Raw genomic sequence first — 18,529 nt, 5'->3', positions numbered from 1 at the left:
CTTTCATGTAATATAGAATACAGGTGTCCCCAGGCTCTAATTGGTTAATCAAAAATACATTCGTACTTATCGGCAACTGGTTAATGGGAAAATGTGGCTTACACCACGCACGTGTGCATCGCGAACCTCGCAATTTGGTGTTGTTGATGTCCAAGCCAGCTGCAGGCCACAGCGGGAAAAACAACAGCTTCAACGGCTTCAACGAGCCCAAATTCAGCAGTAGCTTTAATTTCGGCGGGCTAATAAAGGCCCGAATAATACCAGACGTATTCTTCCCTGGCCACCGCCGCTTTTCCTACCCTTAGGACAACTCGTTCGTTGGCATCACGGTGTTATGTACCTGCAGAAACACGGCTTTTGTATTATTACAAGACGCAGAAGGAGAATTTAAATGCTAACTAAACAACCATGGAAATAATCCTCTACCAGTTTAGGATCCGACAGAGGCGCCAGCATGCCAACGTAGCCGTCAGGCCTGATTACTGCAATAATTCCCTCATCCTTGGGCACGCCAAACACCTTGTACGCATCCTCGTTCTTGGCCAATCCATATGTCCGCATCTCGGCAAATGTCTTGACGCTGGGAGGCAAATCAGCCCACTCGAATCGCTCCGTCAATGGATGGAGCAGTACGAGATTGATGGCGCCCGCCGGGAACTTGTGGATAATATCGATAGACGATAGTATAGCTGATTGAGAAGCGCCATATTTGTCAAGAAGGTCGTTGCTCGCAAACAAAAGCACATGGTAGCGGCCCGTTGAGGGCATTTCTACAAGTAAAGTCAGCTCATGTCGATCCTGCGCCGAGTGAAACCCGTAAAAAGCATACCGTCTTGAAGATGTCGAGTGTTGGCATCGGCATAACGCTTCACCTGGACATCGAGAAGCCGCCTGCCGGGCGTCAACGCGCCACAGAGCGAATCCGCCTGGGAAACCTCCCCGGCAGTATCGACAGGTGTCCTCACAAGCCTGTTGGGTTTGTAGTGAAGACCGCAGCCGCTAGTGAAGCCATTTCCTTCGCTGAACACGCGGAGAAACTCGTCGTGCGTCAGGCCCGCGGCTTCGGCGTCCGCCGGGCCAATCTGCCCGGAAAACATGTGAGAAAACTGCGTGTCGAACTCAATGAGCTGACGAGCGATATCCACCCGCTCTTCTTCAAAGGTCTCTAGAACGGCGTCTGCTGCGCCAGAAGGCACACGAGGCGTCAGCCCGTGCAGGCTGTGGGCAAGCTTCCAAGCCAGGTTGTAAGAGTCCATCATGGACACGTTCATGCCCTGCCCGGCTTTCGGACTGTGCGTGTGGCAAGCTTTTCCAAGTCAGCATTTGTCATAGACATCGAGTATACGGGTTCGACGTACCGTCTCCCACGATGAACACTCTGTCCACGCCATCGTCGGCTCGGGCAGAGAACTTGGGCGTCATGCGCTGGCCGATCTGATATGCGGCCCACCAGTCGGGCTCTGTGCCTTGCTTGATGTTAATTTTGTATGGTGCAAAAACGGCCTGCGCCTGCTCAAAGATGTACTCCAAGGTAACGGCGCCACGTCTCTTCTTGTCGGCTGATTTCTTGTCCGTTTCACAGTCTCGATCCTGGGCCACCTCGCCGGGTACCTGGACGTAGAGGCGAGTAAGATAGTCACCAGTCGCGATTCGCTCTCGAGGAATCACCATGACGGAGCCTGCGTCCGAGTGCACCGCACACCGTTTGCGAATGTCGGGAAAGTCGGTGTCTACAACAAAGTCGCACACACCCCAGATGTGATCCGTCGTCTCGCCCTGCAGTTCAAGACCCATGCACTTTCGCACAAGTGAGCGGGCACCGTCTGCTCCTACGAGGTACTTTGTTCGAAGGGTGCCCTGTTGCGTCGTTCCATCCGCGAGGTCATATTCGTACTTGACCAGGATTGGGAAGTCGGGCTGGCTGTCGTCGAATGTGTACTCGAGGAAGCGATGCGACCTTCGGATTGTGTTGTTCGGCGCATAAAGATCCAGGTTCTCTTGGAGGATACGTTCGATGCGCCCTTGGTGAATGGTGACTTCGAAAGGGAAGCGCGCAGGCACGCTGACATCAGGGACGAAGCTGGTTCGCTCGATGCCCTTGGCGACTGATTCCACCGGGTTCCAAAATGCCACCTCCTCCATGTGACACCCCTCGCTGATTATTTCGTCCGCTATCCCGAGACTCTGGAGCACCTCCAACGTCCGGGGCTGCAGGCCGTCTGCCTGGCCGGCCTTTAATGTCCCCGGCTTGGAGTCTAGGCAGACAAGCGAAGAGTCTGTGATGCCATACCTGGCGAGTAACAGGGTCAGAAAAAGACCGCTCGGCCCAGCCTAGTATCGGTTTGTAAGTGGCCAATGCGAGTGTTTTGTCGGAAGTATGTTGCTTACACCTATGACTACCACCTCATGATTGCCCTCGGGGCTTGCACTGTCATCGCACTTGTGGGAAAGTCTTGGCAGTGGAGGAGCGCGCGACGGCAAGATTCTGAGATCTCTTGCGGCGGTTGAAGTTTCTTGGAAGACGGGCATTCTGCGAACTGGATGTGATTCTCGTCAAGGCCTGGCTTCGACGCCGTTTCGCAATTGAGCAAATCAGACTTTGAAGGCGGGCTGAGAATTGGATTCGGAGTCGTTAAAGTATAGAAGAAAGAACAAAGGAAAATCGATGACAAGAAGAATTCACTTGAAAACTTAAAAAGAGAGCTATTCTTGCGCTTTCCGCCCGTTCTTTCATCAACTTCCGGCTTCCGGCTGGGATATTTGACGACTTATCCGGCCGGAAGTTGGGGCCCCGGATGAAACCTTGACGCCACCAAACGTCAACCAATGTCATCAAGGGCTGTTGCATCGGTCATGGTCCTCTAGCTTCTTTTGGAGGCGGGGGAATTACAAATTGCTCCATAATGGAGTGCCAGGGAAGTGAGTGGGCGCATCTCCAACTTGGAGGCACAAGAGGACCGAAGATTTCCGGCCACCTCGCCATCCTGGCTTATCAACCGGGATTCAGCCACACGTGAAAGAATGCAGTCGACATCTGCCTTCTGCTGCATCATCACGTCCTTGGAATGGATGAGCCAAATCCGCCTCTGCCCGGCCCGCGCAACCTGCCGCGCGCGTCGCACGCATGTCAGCGATGTCGTGCGAAGAAGGCCAGGTGTGACCAGAGACAGCCGTGCGCCAACTGCATCAAGCACCTCGAGGAGTGCACGTATGGACTTCGAAGACGAAATAATCGGAGTAGAAATAGCCGAGCCCCAAGTTTGGACCTGTCGAGCGCGGAAAGTCCGCAACGTCGTTTGCCAACCTTCCCGTCTGCTCGAGATGACAGAGATGAGCCGCCGAGGGGGAGCCAGACCTTGGAACACTCTCAAGAATCAGACCGTGTAGGTGAGTTCAAGCCTCTTCCCTCTCACAAAGCTACCAGACCGAGACCAAATTTCGCTAATTTTCGGCCAAAGCCTTTGCGCAGCAACCGCTACCATCGAACAATGCCGATGTAGTAGGGCATGTCAACCAGCACACTCACGGAACCGAGTTTTACGGCACGTCGTCTAACTTTGTGCTTCTCAATCAATTCTTTGCGTATGCTCAGCAGCATCTCCCTGGGCATCCCAACTCTGGCGGCCTCAAAGAGACGTCGTATCTCTCTCCCGCCAGCGGCAGGGCCAGCGAGCCGTCCTCTTTTCGGGATCAGGGTAGCCCATGGACATCTGGAGGCATTGTTTCGGGACCTGGTCTCACTGCTCCGTCACCGGTTTCCATTGTCAACCTTCTTTCAAATGAAGAATCGCTGGAGCCGCCGTCGAGGCCAAAAACACCACATGATGCAGTAAATCAACAACGCGTTTCTGCGGAGGCTCCTCCTGCTCCGGGCCACACTAGAAACGAAAGTCATACGGAATTAATGCACCATGACGGCCACACATCCACTCCCAAACATGGCGCCAGTAGAGAGGGCACCAGCAATCTTCCGTCGTCTGCTCACGTCGCCACCAAGGGAAACCCCGTCCCCGATAGTCCTCTACAGGCTGCTAAGAAGGGGTTAGAGCGAGAATACGTCCGTGTATATATGAGCAATCTGCATCACATCCACCCCATGCTTGATCCCATTGGGTTTACAGCAAGATGCGAGGAGGTCATATGGGGTGTACAGACACCACTTGAAACGAACAAGGACCTCAGGCACTTCTTGGCCCTGTACAACATCGTGGTAGCGGTCGGGGCGCTCATCGCCGACCCCAGCATAACCCAGAACTTTGAGCCAGATACAAGCTCATGTATCAAGCAGCCAACACAATGTGAAGACTCGAGCTCAGCCCCTTCCAGCCAGGTACTGTCGAGAAAGTATTTCCGAAAGTCCAGGGCTTTGCTCGGAGACATGTTTGAAGTCTGCTCCTTAGAAAGCGCCCAAACCCTTCTTCTAATGGTGAGTCACTCTTCGGCCACGGTCTTCGGAGCATCCCATGTTGACCTTTATCAAGTCGCTGTACTGCCAAAACTCTCTCAAGCCGCACGCCTGCTACATGTACTGCGGGCACGCCGTCCGCACCGCCCTCGCCATTGGAATAGCCAGAGAATCCATGCCCAGCTCCATCGAGGACCACAAGGCCGCGCGACGAACCTGGTGGTGCATCTATTCCCACGAGATAGACATGAGCTGCAGCGCCGGCCGCCGCGACAGCCTTGGAAAGCCGCGAAACTACCAAATCAGCCTTCCTCGCATCCGGGACCAAGTATCCACGGCCTCCAACAAGTCGGAATTCGAAAACCGCAGCGTGGCCATGATTAACGAAATGGTTCACTTTGCAGCTATTCTGAGACGCATCTCGAAAGAACTGTACTACGACTCAAAGGGCCTCACTTTGCTGCAAAAGTCTACGGTTGCCAAGGAACTCGATGCTCTCCTGGGGGACTGGAAGGGCCGGCTACCAGAGTACCTCGATTTCAGCCGGCTGTCCTTCCGCGAAGCAGAGTGGGCGGCAAAGCAGAAGCTCGTCCTGCACTTGCGGTATTTGAACGCCAGGATCGTCCTTCATCGGCTTTTTCTAGAGGCCCCCGTGAGCAGGACGCGGGCACAGTTGTCGGGACACGTGGGCTCTTGTCTGGACGCGGCGCGGGACACCATCCGCGTCATGTACGACGCCTACACCAACCGGCACTACTTTCGGACGTGGTGGTACAACTCGACGTATACCTTGTACGCTGGCATGATTGTCCTATACATTGTCATGCTTGGCCACACTAGCGTGTCTGGTGACGAGCTTCTCGACGACGTCATCAAGGCGCAGGATATTCTCGAGTCCATGGAAGAAGCGGCTGTGGCTCGACGGAGTGCGAATTTGATACGAGAAGGCTTGGAGGTGGCGCGGGCGTGTGTCGAGAGCCGGTCGGATCAATCTGCTCGGTTGGAAGTGGCTGACTCTGAGCAAGAATACGGCGAATCGCAGGGCCAGCTGGGTGTCAGTTATATGGCGAATCAGCCGGGAAACAATTTGTCGAGGACCTTGTTTTCCCATGCTGTTCCTGGACAGGACCCTGCGCTATTGGCGTCTATTATAGATCCAAACTTGCTGCGGGATTTCACGGCAGCAGATAAGGATATGTCGGACCAGGAATTTGCGGCATTTCCGTCCGATAGCTTGTATGGGGAGGGGCTAGACGTTCATCTAATTTCGATGATGGTGTAAGGTAGTTGGTTGGGCTAGTCGAGTGATGGTGGTAGTTCTTGTAAATATTTACTGAATAAATAGATTGGATCGTGTCACGGATCTTACACGAGAGCTGTAATTACGAAATCTAGCGCACAATGGTCTCACCGACTTTGTATATGAACAGAGCTCTTTGGTCATCTATGCCTTGAAAACAACCACATGTGCAAGGACATTGAATACCAAAGACAATTATTAGATGAATTGAGCCATTGACTCCAAGCCCGCTACTGAACCTTTGTCACAAATTGTCAACTATTGCTTTAATGTTTATTGAAACAATATATATGGTTCTAATCTACATCAGGAACAGGAAGGTCGTCAATGAATCTGAATGTACGCCCCAAACCAGCCAGGGCTTCTTCCGCCTTTTGTCTGCGCAGTGCGGCCGCAGCCTTATCCGTGACCAGGACAAAGTCATAGGTAATCAGAGCAGAACCCAGCTTGACGTCGTACTTTTTTGCTATTTCTTCATCCTCAACCTTCTTCAACTCCACTACGAGCGAGTCCTTGACGCCAAAGACGGCATCGGTACATTCATACGGGTCGTCCTTGAGATAAAGCGCGCTGAACATGCATGTCAGTGGACACCCAATGAAGCTACTTTATACGTGGACTTACGTGATGAGAGGATCGTACCCGCCCTTCTTGAACATGAAGTGCATGTGACTCGGCCGGTAGGGGTGGCGATTCAGCACCTTGAGGAGCTTCCCTACCGGCCCGTCGTGCGGGATGGGGTACGGCACCGGGACAATGGCCTTGAACCAAAAGTTTCCCCGGTCATCGCTCGTCAGCACGGCCCTGCCGTCCGGCCCGCCCCTCTCTGCGTACTGCACGTCGTAGAAGCCCTTCGAGTCCGTCTCCCACACGTCGATTTCGGCACCCGAGATGGGGTTTCCGTCGGTGTCTTTGAGGGTGCAGAGGACGAGGAGGGGCTCGCCGTCGGGGTCATGCGATATGAGACTTCCGGCGCTGGCGTGTTCGGCCTCTTCTGTGTGGAAGGGCCCCAGGACCGTGCCCTCGGTGCTGCCCTTTGGTTTGGGATGATCGATTGAATCCACGAGAAGGGACAGTCCCAGAACGTCTGATAGTAGAATGAATTCCTGGCGAGAGGTGAGCTTTGAGTCTCATTGTGGATGCGCAGCCTTCATACCTGTCTGACGTCTGATGAAATCTGGCCAACTTGCGTTAGGAAGAGGATGGCTGCCATCCATTCGTTTGTGGTCAGTCTCGTTTCCCTGGCGAGCTCGTGCAGATGTGCGACCGTCCGCTCTAGGATGTATTTCAACCGCAGACTGCCACACTGCGAATTGATGGCGTGGACATTTTCCGTGATGTTGTCGGTGGTAAGATCTTTCAAGTTGACAGGAGCGGCCATGGTGCGAAATGTGTGTTTGAATGGATAGGATAACGTAGGTTGGTCTCAATTTGCGGCGCGCTTCTACATTCGAGGCGGAAACTGGGCTTAAGACTGCGCGCCGGCAGCCGGGCGGCGTCTTGCTTTTAATCATTCAAGTTGCTATTGGCCGCACCAAGACGCTCGGCATGTGCCGGGCCCGGCTTCTCCGGAAACCCCGCCTCTTCCGGAAGCAGCTTCCAACTTCCGATCCGGACTCCCCATGGGGCTCCGATGCACGTGTATGTATGCTGATCAAGCGTCAGGCCGTCTCAAAAGCGAGTAACAGATTCTCCCACTCCACCCGGTCATCGCGCATCATGTGCTTATATACTGATTAGACACTTGATGCTACCGAATGCATTAGCCGGCGCCGGACGCAGCCGTCACGTACTCGCGCCTTTGATTCCATTTCCCATTCACACTCGACAAGCGCACTTCCAGATCTCGGCACACTTCACCAACAAGATGAAGGAATTCGAGTACAACGTCCTTCCAAGCCGAGTCATCTTTGGCTCCGGCTCTGTCAAGAAACTCCCCGCTGAGATTCAGCGTCTCAATGTTTCTCGACCCCTTCTCCTCGCAACGCCCGGGAAGAGCAACTTCTCAAATCAGCTGTCTGACATCATCCAAGCCGCCGCCATCACTATAGCCGGCACTTTCCCCCACGCAAAAGCGCACACGCCGACCTCTGTGACGGAAGAAGCAACCGCCTTTCTCGCCTCCGTCGCCGCCGACTGCGTGGTTTCCATTGGCGGCGGCTCAGTAGTCGGCCTAGGCAAAGCCGTCTCCATTCGCACAGGAGTACCCCATATCAGCATACCCACGACGTACTCGGGCTCGGAAATGACGCCCATTCTCGGCGAGACGCAAAATGGCAAGAAGACGACGCGGTCGGATCCCAAGATTCTGCCCGCAGTCGTCATCTACGACGCAGACTTTACCATGACGCTGCCGCCCGCCATCTGTAGTACTTCTGGAATCAACGCCATTGCCCACGCCGTAGAGGCGCTCTACGCGACGAATGCCAACCCCATCACTTCGATGCTTGCGCTCGAGGGCATCAAGGCGCTGGCAGCGGCGTTGCCACAGATTGTCCGCAGCCCGGAATCCCAGGCGCCAAGGGAGGAGGCTCTTTACGGCGCTTGGCTTTGCGGCGCTGTCCTGGGGAGCTCATCCATGGGGCTTCACCATAAGCTGTGCCATGTGCTCGGGGGGTCGTTTACACTCCCCCATGCAGAGACACACACCGTCGTGCTGCCGCATGCGCTGTCGTATAACGCGCCTGCCATCCCGGAGCAGATGGCCAAGTTGGCTACTGTTTTCCCCGGAAGCAATGGAGACGCTCTACGCGGTCTGGAGCTGTTGCTGCAAGAGCTGGGGGTGCCGCGGGCACTCAAGGACTTGGGCATGGAGGAGGGCGATATCGAAAAGGCGACCGAGATTGCCGCGGGTAATCAGTACCCGAACCCGCGTCCACTGGAGAAACAATGGATTCGCGAACTGATTCGACGAGCTTGGGCTGGAGAAACTGCCAAGGCAGACTTGTGCAATGAGTAAATTAAGAATAGCTGTAGCGAGATGATTATGAAGATAGAAGATAGGTGGAGACTTTGTAAAAGCTGGAGAGACGGTTGACTCTCTTTTTCCCGGTGGCAAAGCTCCCCGTATATTTGTCAAGTCTTGAGCATCTCTTAGATTTCTGGCTTCTCACTCGCAATTCTCTGATAGTCAGAATCTTTGATAACCTCTCAATTCAATGGTTCCACCCGATTTGTATCTTTTGATTGTGTATTCTTTGGCTCAGTTGCTATGAATCGAGTCAAAGTAGAGGTTCCGGAAAGCCACGTCGCTAGCCAGGTCAGCGCAGCATGGATATTGCTGCCGACTGTACCGAAGCACCTGTGGGTAATGCATCTAATATAATATACACTGCTGTTTGTACAATATTCGAGCCGCTTTTACTACCACGGCTCTTGGTGTTGATATTGGCAGAAAAACGATGTCTCTGGGACAGTCATCCCTTTCGTACAAACTAGATGCGAGTATTGTTTTCGAACCAAGTTTATGTTATCGATGCCAAAACTCGATTCCCTGAATATCTAAATCCAAAACGACGTCAATAGTCTTGGCAAGACCCCTCGGAAGGAATCCGATCTTGTGCTTTCCAACTTTTACGGCATCCTACCCCATGATGAGTCTGAGAACTTGCCAGTCTACAGTTCTGTCAAATACATGATTCGCGGTGCCGATGGACATATTCAGAGCAGCTTCCGTACCTTTGATTAGGTTTCCTCTCTGCTTTCCATTTGCGTATACCTGAGGCTGAAGGAGCTCTCCGGCTGGAGTTTCGTCATCGGCGCTGATATGTGGTTTAAGGGTATATAAAGTCGGATACAAGGTTACTGACAACAATAATCTTGCTTCAGAGTACATCGATCCCTCTAGCCAGTGTTTACAATAGCCCTCCCAGTGCGAACTTGGAGGCCACGTATGCAATGCATGCAGGAGCAGAAAAATGAGCGGCTACACTGCGAATGTCAACAAGCATGTTTCCTTTCTGGTGTAAGCACGGGCAGTACTACTTTGATGCATCAAACCGCACACATTGAATTGGTCCGTTGTTGTCTCAGCATCGAATTCGGTCGCGCGAGTGAACAAGTTGGGTCAATGGTGCCTTATTTGCTGAGAGGGCCCGCGGCAGGAAAGAAATAACAGTCCTAACTTATTTCTCCTAACGAAATAAACCTCGCATATCCCAAATTATGTGTCGTGACATCATGTTTTACTTCTTCACTCTACTTTGCACAACAATTTCCACGTCCGCGTCGGTCGCATCTCACCCGGTATGGGCCAATAAACGTCGAGCCTTGCCAAAGAGTTGACACTCTGAATGTGACAAGGGTTCAACATAGAAGGCTTGGAGCAAAGGTGCTCAATTCAATAATAATCTCGAAGGGTCTCTAAGGTCTTGAGATGCTACAAGAGAGGAAGAGAAGGGTAACTGCCTTATATACATAAACGGAACGCCCGGGCCTATAGCTCTGGCCCGGGCACGTGTTCAAGCTGTGTAACTAATAAGTCCCGTATCGGTGAAGCCCCTTTATTGGGCGTCACAATCTGTTGGGCCTTTTCCGTGTAACACTGAAGTCGCAAAAGCCACGTGGCGTGGAAAAACGTCTACATATAAATTTGATTACTAGTGTCCCCCATTAGTCTGCTGTCAGACTGATGTAAACGCTTGCTCCGAGTTAGTAATGTTCCTTTCAGACGAGGCAGCGCATTTCATTGGTTCCCAACATCTTTATGAGATGAAACAAGCCTCAACTACCGAACCCCATGTCAACCAGCCATCCTGGCCGGGTAATCAAGTTTGGTTACATGGCTAGCGCGACGGGACGGACACGCCGGTGCATGTCGTCATCGTGGATGGCTTGGTATCCCGGCCACAACACATGCAGACAAAACCCAAACCCATGATATAGAAATCATGCCGACTTGTACGCTCAAATACAGTTGCTGCGCCTCACACGCTACGTCAAGGGATAATCTTACGACGACCACCTCTGCTGCAATTTGATGGGATACAAGGTTTTGCATGCCTTGTGCATGTTTTTGGGGCGACGTGGTCTTGGTTGGTGCATGACTGTTCATAATCTCCATGGTTACATTCGGCATATAAGCGACATGGAAATCACCGAGATTCCGCAAAACAGACTCCGGGCCATTGACAGCGTACGATTTTTCAACACACCATCCTCAGGGAGGGACAACACTGTCCTCGTTCTCTGCCGTCAAGTTGCAAAGGGCAAACCAAGCCACTGATCTGGAACCGGATGCTCGGGCGTGGTGTCGATCAGCCGCAGAGAGGCTTAGTTGCATGATAATATCCTTGCCACTTCCATAACTGGGAGGTCTGCTGACCCTTTGCCATTGGAGTCGACTCTTGTTTGATTGTGTTCAGTCACTTTGAGCGACGCAGAATTGGCGGGCGCGCGGAGAGGTAGAGAGTCTGGGATCGCCCGACGAACAGCCACAAAATAAGCATGAATATTCGGAAGTTTGCGTAAGATGCGCTGACGTGGTTTTTTTGCCCTGCGCCTTGACAGATAGTTACATGTACCTGTGATGATACGTGGCTTCGTACGCATTCGGCGTCAGCACGCGTATGCCTCCGTCTTACCCTCAAACAATTTTTGAGTTTTTAGCAATTTTACGTGATGGAAATGACGATAATTTGTGAGTCGTTTCAGGGCCTCGATTGACGGTTCTTTTGATGATGAAAAGTCTGAGTTGCTTGACAAAAATTCCTGCAAATTTAACCCCAGGCTTTTATAGCTGGTTGGGGACCCCTGCAAGGCCCTTGGGGCCGCTGACGATCATTTGAACCCTTAAATTTATCCCATTTTGACTCGGCAGCATGGTGTGCTCACGTGGGGGTTGCTTCCCTGTTCCTTGACAGATATTTCCGCGTGCAAATGATGATTCGTGGCCTTAAATGCATCTGGCGTCAGCACGCTTATGACCCAAGCTTGCCCTCAACCAATGGCATTCGAAGCCATCGCGGCATGGGCTCCGGGCTTTTCTCTTCCTGCATTATTTCATAAGATCAAATCATGCGAACCGAGTCATACAGGCCGGTCAGCCCGGAACTATGAGGCTACACGCCGAAAAATTGCACCGATTACCGACGGCCCGTTGGCAGTATTTAATCTCTGCCTCGGACTTTTATGTTTCGAGCTCATCATCCAGCAAAGCATCTTCTTCAACTCTTTATTGATCTTGAACCGGTACAATTGAGCAAAAGCCACCATCACAACATTACAATATCTTTAAATATGAAGATTTCAGCAACCATCTTCGCGCTCGTCCTGAGTTCAGTCGTGGCTGCTCATGACTGGGATCCGAGGTGTCCGACTGGGGAACTCTTCACCGAGTGCTCATATACAAGCTGTTTAGAAGAGGGACATGAATGTCCTTCTGGTCAGATTTGCTGCCCAAAGCCGTGTGGAGGTAGTCGGGTAAGTTTGCCTGCTGAGTGCAATTTCAAGTCGCAATGATGCTAATTGAGTAGTGTGTCGACTTGGACGAAAAGGATTCTACAGACAAATCCTGTAAATGATTTTACGTTTCTGTAAACTCTCAGGTGCAATAGATCGATTGGGGTGCCTTTTTTCAGAAGCTTGGCCATGGATCATTTGGATCACTATGATCATGCAGAGGCAGCCATAATACATACGACACGACCTAACACGACCTATTGCTTACAAAATTTTAACCACTTGTTGTATTCACATAGATTCTACATATTTAGATTTGAAACGGGAACCAATGCGATGGCAATCGTTCAGTATAGTCGTACTTATGCGCATATTTAATAGAATAGAGCCCTATGCCCTCGTTCCGCGGTCTTGATGTTACCAAGTGATTATTTATTTACGCTTTCTGACAATTTATATAGCTTGCAAGAAGTACTCCCCCCTTCGGTGCTTACTCAAGTTGCCTCCTTCCACAAATCCCAGTCCAATATGCTTTCCGACAGTGTCTCCGGATCTGGCATCTGTTGTATTATAGAGAAGAAATTGTCAGCCGAGATGCCAATACTATTGAGCAAATCCATGTTACTCGACGTATTGTGGCCAAGATCTTGCAGGGAGACATCGGGTTCCGGCATGCCCGCGCCTAAATTCTGATCGCCCACAGACAACCTAGCCTCGTTTCCAGCGTCAGCACCCCATGTGTCCATCGGCTCGCTCTCCAAATGGGACAATGTCAAAGTCTGGTGGCCCTGTCTCCTTCCTTGGACGGCCAACTCTGCGCACAGGGTTTCCAAGTATTTCAGCTCAGCCGTCCTCGCCCTTGCGATGCGGTTGCCTCTAGAGACCAACTCGTGAAGAATCTGGCGAGATAGGTGTCGGCAATGCTGATAGTCCACCACGTCGGGGAAGACGGCGCTGGCCATGGTCAGGTGAAGCGCGGCTCCAAAGGCAAATTCAACATCGTACGGTAGAAAGACTTCTGGAATATCGTGTCAGAAAGCTGAGCCGACTACCATCTTTATACGCGATGCATACCCAACATGCTGTATTCCTTGGACAGAATCTGGAGTGTTTTGGCGGCTGATTTGATGCCAGCAGAAATGACAGTGGCCGTTTGGGCCAAAAAGCCATCCCAGTTCTCATCGTCAGGATGGCCTAGCAACTCTGACCGCTCTTTGAGGGCGGCAAGAAGCGGCGGACGAGTCGCAAATATGACACACTATGGTAAAACGTAAGCACGGTGTAGATGGCAAGGGATGTCAGATCGATGAGGTCGAACCTGATGGTACAACATGGTCAGATAATGTGTCTCTCTGGGCATGGCTCCTGGTGAATTGTCAAACTTGAGACGTATGATTCTTTCTATTTCCTGTGCATGATGAGCCAGGGTATGCAGAATAGATCGAGTCTGCTCCAGGAAGGACGTCAGAGGGGTTCGGGCGGGCAAATAGACCGCTACATGCCGAGTATTAGCGCAAGGGACGAGAAGTAACACATGGCAGAGCCTTACTGGTAACGATGATGGACATTAGGTGAGAGAGATTGACCTGAAGACTACGCGCACTGTCACTTTGCGAACCTACATTCGGCGGGTTAACAGGTGTGGTTATGTCACCGTCTTGAACCGACATGGGCAGTCCGAGCGACGAGGAAAAGTGACGGTCCATAATGTACAACGTCCACCAGAGGTCCCGGCAATGCGTCACCTTCTCCGCGCCAAGCTCTTCTTGGGGAAGCTGTGTATGAAGACCCTCCATTTGGGCGATGCGTATCGCATTGCTGAGCTGACAAGACGAATTAGAAACAGTCAAGGTGTTTCCTGAGTCGCCAGAACATAAGGGGGGCGACCTACATAGCAATGAGCCGACTCTCTGTCGTCGATACAGAAGAGGTACAGGCCCGCCATGGCCAAGATTTCAATCCCCAGCATGCTCTCTTTCCACATGCAGCCAGGGCCCGGCATGAGGGCCATGGCTCTCGAAAAGAAACGGGAACCCGGTGGTTCCTGGGCCGTCGTGTGAGATGTGTGAAAAGCCGTGCCGAAGGCTAACACAAGGAGGAACTTGATGAACCACACGCGGTACTCTGACACATTTTGTACCGCGTTTGCATAAAAGTCCTTGATCTCGCTCTCGAACTCGACTTCATCAAACAGTCGATACGTCTGCCCGAGATGGAATTTCATAGTGGTAAAGAGATACAGTGCATGATTAAGTGATGGTAGACCTGAGATGTTTATTTCTGAAGCCGAAAAAGACGGCCACGGGAACTCGTATACCTCTGTGTCGAGCACGTTCTGCGGAAGAGATGAACTTCCGGGCCGGAGCTTCTCGCCCAATGTCAGCATGAGACGCACCGTAAAGGACCATGTTGACCAGGGAGAGAGCCAGACTGCCAAAGCCAAACACGAATCAGTCACGGTCCAAAGACGCAGGCGGTTTTTGGTGCCGACTTACTCCATTGTCTCCTGTTTCTTTGGAAATTCGGAATCGTCCTTGAAGGTATGACAAACGGATCTGTGCGCAACCGAAACTCTGGCTCACTCTGTGGCTCGCTTTGTGGTTGTATCGCGACATCTGGGCATTCCTCGGCCTGCAGATTGCTCTGGCCGTCCGACGTTGACACGGGAGACGTGAGATGCCTGCAACTATCAGATGGGCAGTAATTTGGGGAAATAATGTCGCTATCCGGACCGAGGGCATTATTCAATGTCCTTTTTGCCCTGGGGAACAAAGTCGTACTGGAGGCGGCATGCGTGGCCGGCGGCGTCTTGCCGGACACCAGAGGCGGCGATGACTCCGTGGTTGAAGACAGTCTTGGTTGACTCGGTGCATGCACTTGCGGCTCATGACCCCTTGTAGTCGAAGGTGACGGCTGTTGTCTTTCCGCTCGCCTCCGTAAATCCTGGAGGTATTTGCCCGTCACAACGACTTTGTGGCTGCCCGCGTCCGTGAACTTGCATGGAACAAGGCGTCGCTGGCAACTTTGGCACGGCTGCCTTCCGGAACACTTGATCTTGCTTTGGCGACATGCCGCACAGCTATGGAAACGAATCAGTCAATCACATTTTTACAGCACATTCGGCAACCATGGTGGAAACAGGCAATGGTCGGCATGTCGCAAGCTGCAGAATGTGAAGAGGCGGTTTCTTACGCGTTGGGCGTCCTCCTAGCCCTGCGAGTGTCAGCCTGCAACGGCATCTTGCTATTTCCACTCCAAACAAAACACGGTTTGTGATTGAAGCGGCATGGAGCAGTTTGAGTGATTTCGCAAGAATCATTGATATCGACGACGGCTTATGAATCGATTACCCGGTTGAGCTTGAACAACGCAGGGAGGTGACTTTGTGCGGGGCACATCGTTACGATCAGGTAGTGTAGTCCAAAAATAGTCTGGTGCAGGGCAAATTCGCACTAGTGCTGAGGCTAGCCGATCTCGGTCTAATTGCCTGGCTGCTTAGGTTATTAGCCAATAGTAGTGGCGGCTCTGGCGCCCAGCACGTTCCCATATTATTACCGTGGTGGCATAGTTATGTGGCAGAGCAATAACTCAATTCAGCTACTAATAGTCTTTGGTAGTATCAAGGGTCTTCGGTTTTCTTGAAGGCTTGGGAAAATGGGGGGTTCTATTTGTACAAGAAGTCGGTGAGCCTCGTGCCCCAAGGTCTCGTGATCGTAGCCCTTGTGTACCTCGTAATTATACTTTATAGCATATAATACGTATTAAATAAGAAACGTGTATTCTATCTTACTATATTTTTTATTGCATAGGAGAAAAGAACCTTGAGAATCTACGTCTCTGACAGGTGGGTTCATGTCACACGGTTAGGAGTCAGGACCCAATAACAAGGCTAAAGGGGCATCGCCGATAAAGGACCTGAAGGATAAACTCGGCAAATTATAAACACATGACCCGGTGGAAACCTGAGGCACAGCTGGTTCCTTCCCTTCCTCTTGGAAACCCAAGGACCTTTAATATCAAAGACTTAGTAGCAACATGGCTCTATGGGAACCTGTAACGGTGCCGGCACCGTAACAGAGGTGAAAATGATAGCACCACATGCAGCTATACTATCAATTGATAGCCTTTTACGGTGCCATCACTATACTGGATTTGTAACACCACATGTAGATGGTACCAAGGTCTCGTAGTGGCCCACTATTGCTGTTATTAGATGAATTCGGGAGTCATTGCTATATGCCTTTCGCCCGTTTCACACAAGATGCCCGGATCCGGCGCCTCGCCGCGAAATGGGATAAATAGTGCCGCGCTCGACGATTGACAAGTTAAACGCAGGCCTCGTTCATCCTTGCACAGTATACACATGATGAGATTGTCGCAATTTGTCACCGCTTTACCCCCGTGGCTCGGAGCATGTGCAGGATCAAGATGGCACGCACAGCCGAACGTGGTCGATGTTGATGTCGCCATCGTTGGCGGCGGCGCTGGCGGCATCCACGCCGCAATTCATTTGAAGGATGCCGGCGCCAGTGTTGTCGTCATCGAGAAAAAGGACCAGATTGGCGGCCATGCGGAAACATATATCAACCCCGACACCGGCGTAACCAGCAACGTCGGCGTCGTCCTCTTTGAGAAGACGGAGCTGGTCAAGCGCTACTTCGCACGCCTCGGAGTTCCCGCGATAACTTCCACCCTGGCGGCCGGCTTTTCTTCCAAACCACTGTCAGTAGAGCTGTATGACTTCGCCTTGGGTACGCGCATCCCACCCACAGATGCCGCAGACGCCATGGCCCAGCAGCAGGCTGTTGAAGCCGCCGCGCAAGCTTACACGCAGAATGTCCTGAGCAAGTACGCATGGATCGACCAGGGCTTTTTTGTCCCAGACCCCGTTCCCGAGGAGCTGTACCTTCCCTTCAGCCAGCTCGCAGACAAGTACGGCTTCTCTGCCCTGCTTCCCACCGTCGCCCAGCTGAACTGGTATACGGGCAACCTCACGACCATCCCGGCCCTGTACGGCCTCAAGAGCCTCGGACCTGGCTTTCTGAGCAGCATCCTTGAAGGAGAGTACATCTTCTCCGGCACTGGCGACACCAGGAACCTCTACGACAAGGCCCTGGAGGAGCTGGGCTCCAGCGTCCTCTTGAGCACCGCCATCCTCAGCGTTAACCGTCACTCCAACTCGACCGGTGTCACCCTCCTGGTTGCCGAGCCCGACAAGGCCCCTACCACGATCCGTGCCCGCAAGCTTCTCATTGCCATTCCGCCGACACTGAGCAACATGTGCGCCTTTGACCTCGACGAGCAAGAGCGGGCCATCTTCTCCAAGTTCTTCTCCCTTGGCTGCTTTGCCGGCGTGGCCCGGGTCCCCGGCTTCAACGGCTCGCTTATCAACTTTGGAGCCCAGACCCCCTTCAACCAGCCCATCATTCCGGGGAACAGTGTCTTCGTCAACGCCGGATCGCCTGAGGAGGTCTTGATCGCCGCGGGCTTCGACAGCGGCGACGTCACGGATGAACAAGGAAAGGACCTCGTCCGCAAGAACCTGGCCACCCTGGCGGCGGCGGGTGCCGTTCCGGAAGACGCAGCCGAGACTGTCACGTTCCCGTACACCTCCAACCACACGCCGTACAATGTGCGCGTCACGGCCGAAGACATCAGGGCCGGTTTCTACACCAAGTTGCTGGCGCTCCAGGGCTCCCGTAACACATACTGGACTGGGGCGGCGTTTGCGGGCCATAACAGCGCTCTGGTCTGGACGTGGAACGAGGGGACGATTGTGCCTCGCCTGAAGGGGGAGCTTGGACTGGAATGAGTCGTCGTGAGTCTTTGCCGTGTTGGCTCTTTCGCCCCTGGAAGATGCTGAGGGTTTACTTTATAATTGGCATCCCGCTGGGGCGAGTCCTTGGCAACACTATGAAAATCACATCTTGAAACAGCGTCAAGTCCTTTTCGACGTGTTTACTTGAAGGTCTCGACGGCCTGGGCTGTCAAGACCAAGTTCTTCATTCAAAGCATCGGCCATTATTATATGGCACTTGTAATTTGTATACAAAGCCATCATGTCATTCAGTTTAATTCATTTCAATTCAAACCACTGTTACCAGTCTGAGTCCTTGGCATTTAATTGCTATATCCATGTTGATGGTATTCTCCAAACCTGGATCTGACCTCTATTTTCCAAAAGACGGGATATTATACCATACACGTTGACTTTAATTGCAGCAGCCGTGTTGACAATACCCTCGGACCTCTCCATCCTATCGTTTATTTTCTGTGAGGAGAATATCATTATTCCGGGTCCCTGGCTAGAATCAGCTATAGCTATCCTGATAGGGCTCTTTCATATTTATATCTCTGTGAGCCTGCCGACCGAGACCAGCCCGTGGACCTCTCATTGTTTGTGGCGGGCAGTGCCATCGAGATAC

The 18,529-nt window shown here is 52.3% G+C and overlaps 6 protein-coding genes across 6 annotated transcripts; 3 read left to right on the top strand and 3 right to left on the bottom strand.

The window, feature by feature from the left end:
• Nucleotides 1–387: 387 nt before the first annotated feature.
• mobA_0 (3-hydroxybenzoate 4-monooxygenase) lies at nt 388–2,529 on the bottom strand (the record flags this gene model as incomplete). Its single annotated transcript, XM_014685050.1, has 4 exons — nt 388–770; nt 830–1,306; nt 1,359–2,331; nt 2,389–2,529. 4 exons carry the CDS (start codon nt 2,527–2,529, stop codon nt 388–390), a joined length of 1,974 nt encoding a protein of 657 aa, XP_014540536.1.
• A 536-nt stretch (nt 2,530–3,065) lies between these two features.
• Nucleotides 3,066–5,687, top strand: ASG1_1 (Activator of stress response 1; the record flags this gene model as incomplete). The annotated part of the gene is made up of 3 exons (XM_014685049.1): nt 3,066–3,387; nt 3,459–4,426; nt 4,482–5,687. 3 exons carry the CDS (start codon nt 3,066–3,068, stop codon nt 5,685–5,687), a joined length of 2,496 nt encoding a protein of 831 aa, XP_014540535.1.
• Nucleotides 5,688–6,001: 314 nt separating this feature from the next.
• npcC_0 (Hydroxyquinol 1,2-dioxygenase) lies at nt 6,002–7,086 on the bottom strand (the record flags this gene model as incomplete). Its single annotated transcript, XM_014685048.1, has 3 exons — nt 6,002–6,275; nt 6,330–6,811; nt 6,862–7,086. 3 exons carry the CDS (start codon nt 7,084–7,086, stop codon nt 6,002–6,004), a joined length of 981 nt encoding a protein of 326 aa, XP_014540534.1.
• Nucleotides 7,087–7,572: 486 nt separating this feature from the next.
• tfdF (Maleylacetate reductase) lies at nt 7,573–8,664 on the top strand (the record flags this gene model as incomplete). Its single annotated transcript, XM_014685047.1, has 1 exon — nt 7,573–8,664. The coding sequence occupies one exon, from the start codon at nt 7,573–7,575 to the stop codon at nt 8,662–8,664; it is 1,092 nt and encodes a 363-aa protein (XP_014540533.1).
• A 3,934-nt stretch (nt 8,665–12,598) lies between these two features.
• PUT3_1 (Proline utilization trans-activator) lies at nt 12,599–15,343 on the bottom strand (the record flags this gene model as incomplete). The annotated part of the gene is made up of 7 exons (XM_066130858.1): nt 12,599–13,122; nt 13,179–13,362; nt 13,423–13,598; nt 13,654–13,927; nt 13,996–14,534; nt 14,600–14,784; nt 15,297–15,343. The coding sequence occupies 7 exons, from the start codon at nt 15,341–15,343 to the stop codon at nt 12,599–12,601; spliced, it is 1,929 nt and encodes a 642-aa protein (XP_065987105.1).
• Nucleotides 15,344–16,470: 1,127 nt separating this feature from the next.
• cpaO_1 (Beta-cyclopiazonate dehydrogenase) lies at nt 16,471–17,916 on the top strand (the record flags this gene model as incomplete). The annotated part of the gene is made up of 1 exon (XM_014685045.1): nt 16,471–17,916. The coding sequence occupies one exon, from the start codon at nt 16,471–16,473 to the stop codon at nt 17,914–17,916; it is 1,446 nt and encodes a 481-aa protein (XP_014540531.1).
• Between the last annotated feature and the right edge of the window lie 613 nt (nt 17,917–18,529).

The sequence above is a fragment of the Metarhizium brunneum genome, chromosome 4 (assembly GCF_013426205.1).
Source record: "Metarhizium brunneum chromosome 4, complete sequence".
Lineage (NCBI taxonomy): Eukaryota > Fungi > Ascomycota > Sordariomycetes > Hypocreales > Clavicipitaceae > Metarhizium > Metarhizium brunneum.
This window is presented reverse-complemented; position numbering and strand designations above follow the sequence as displayed.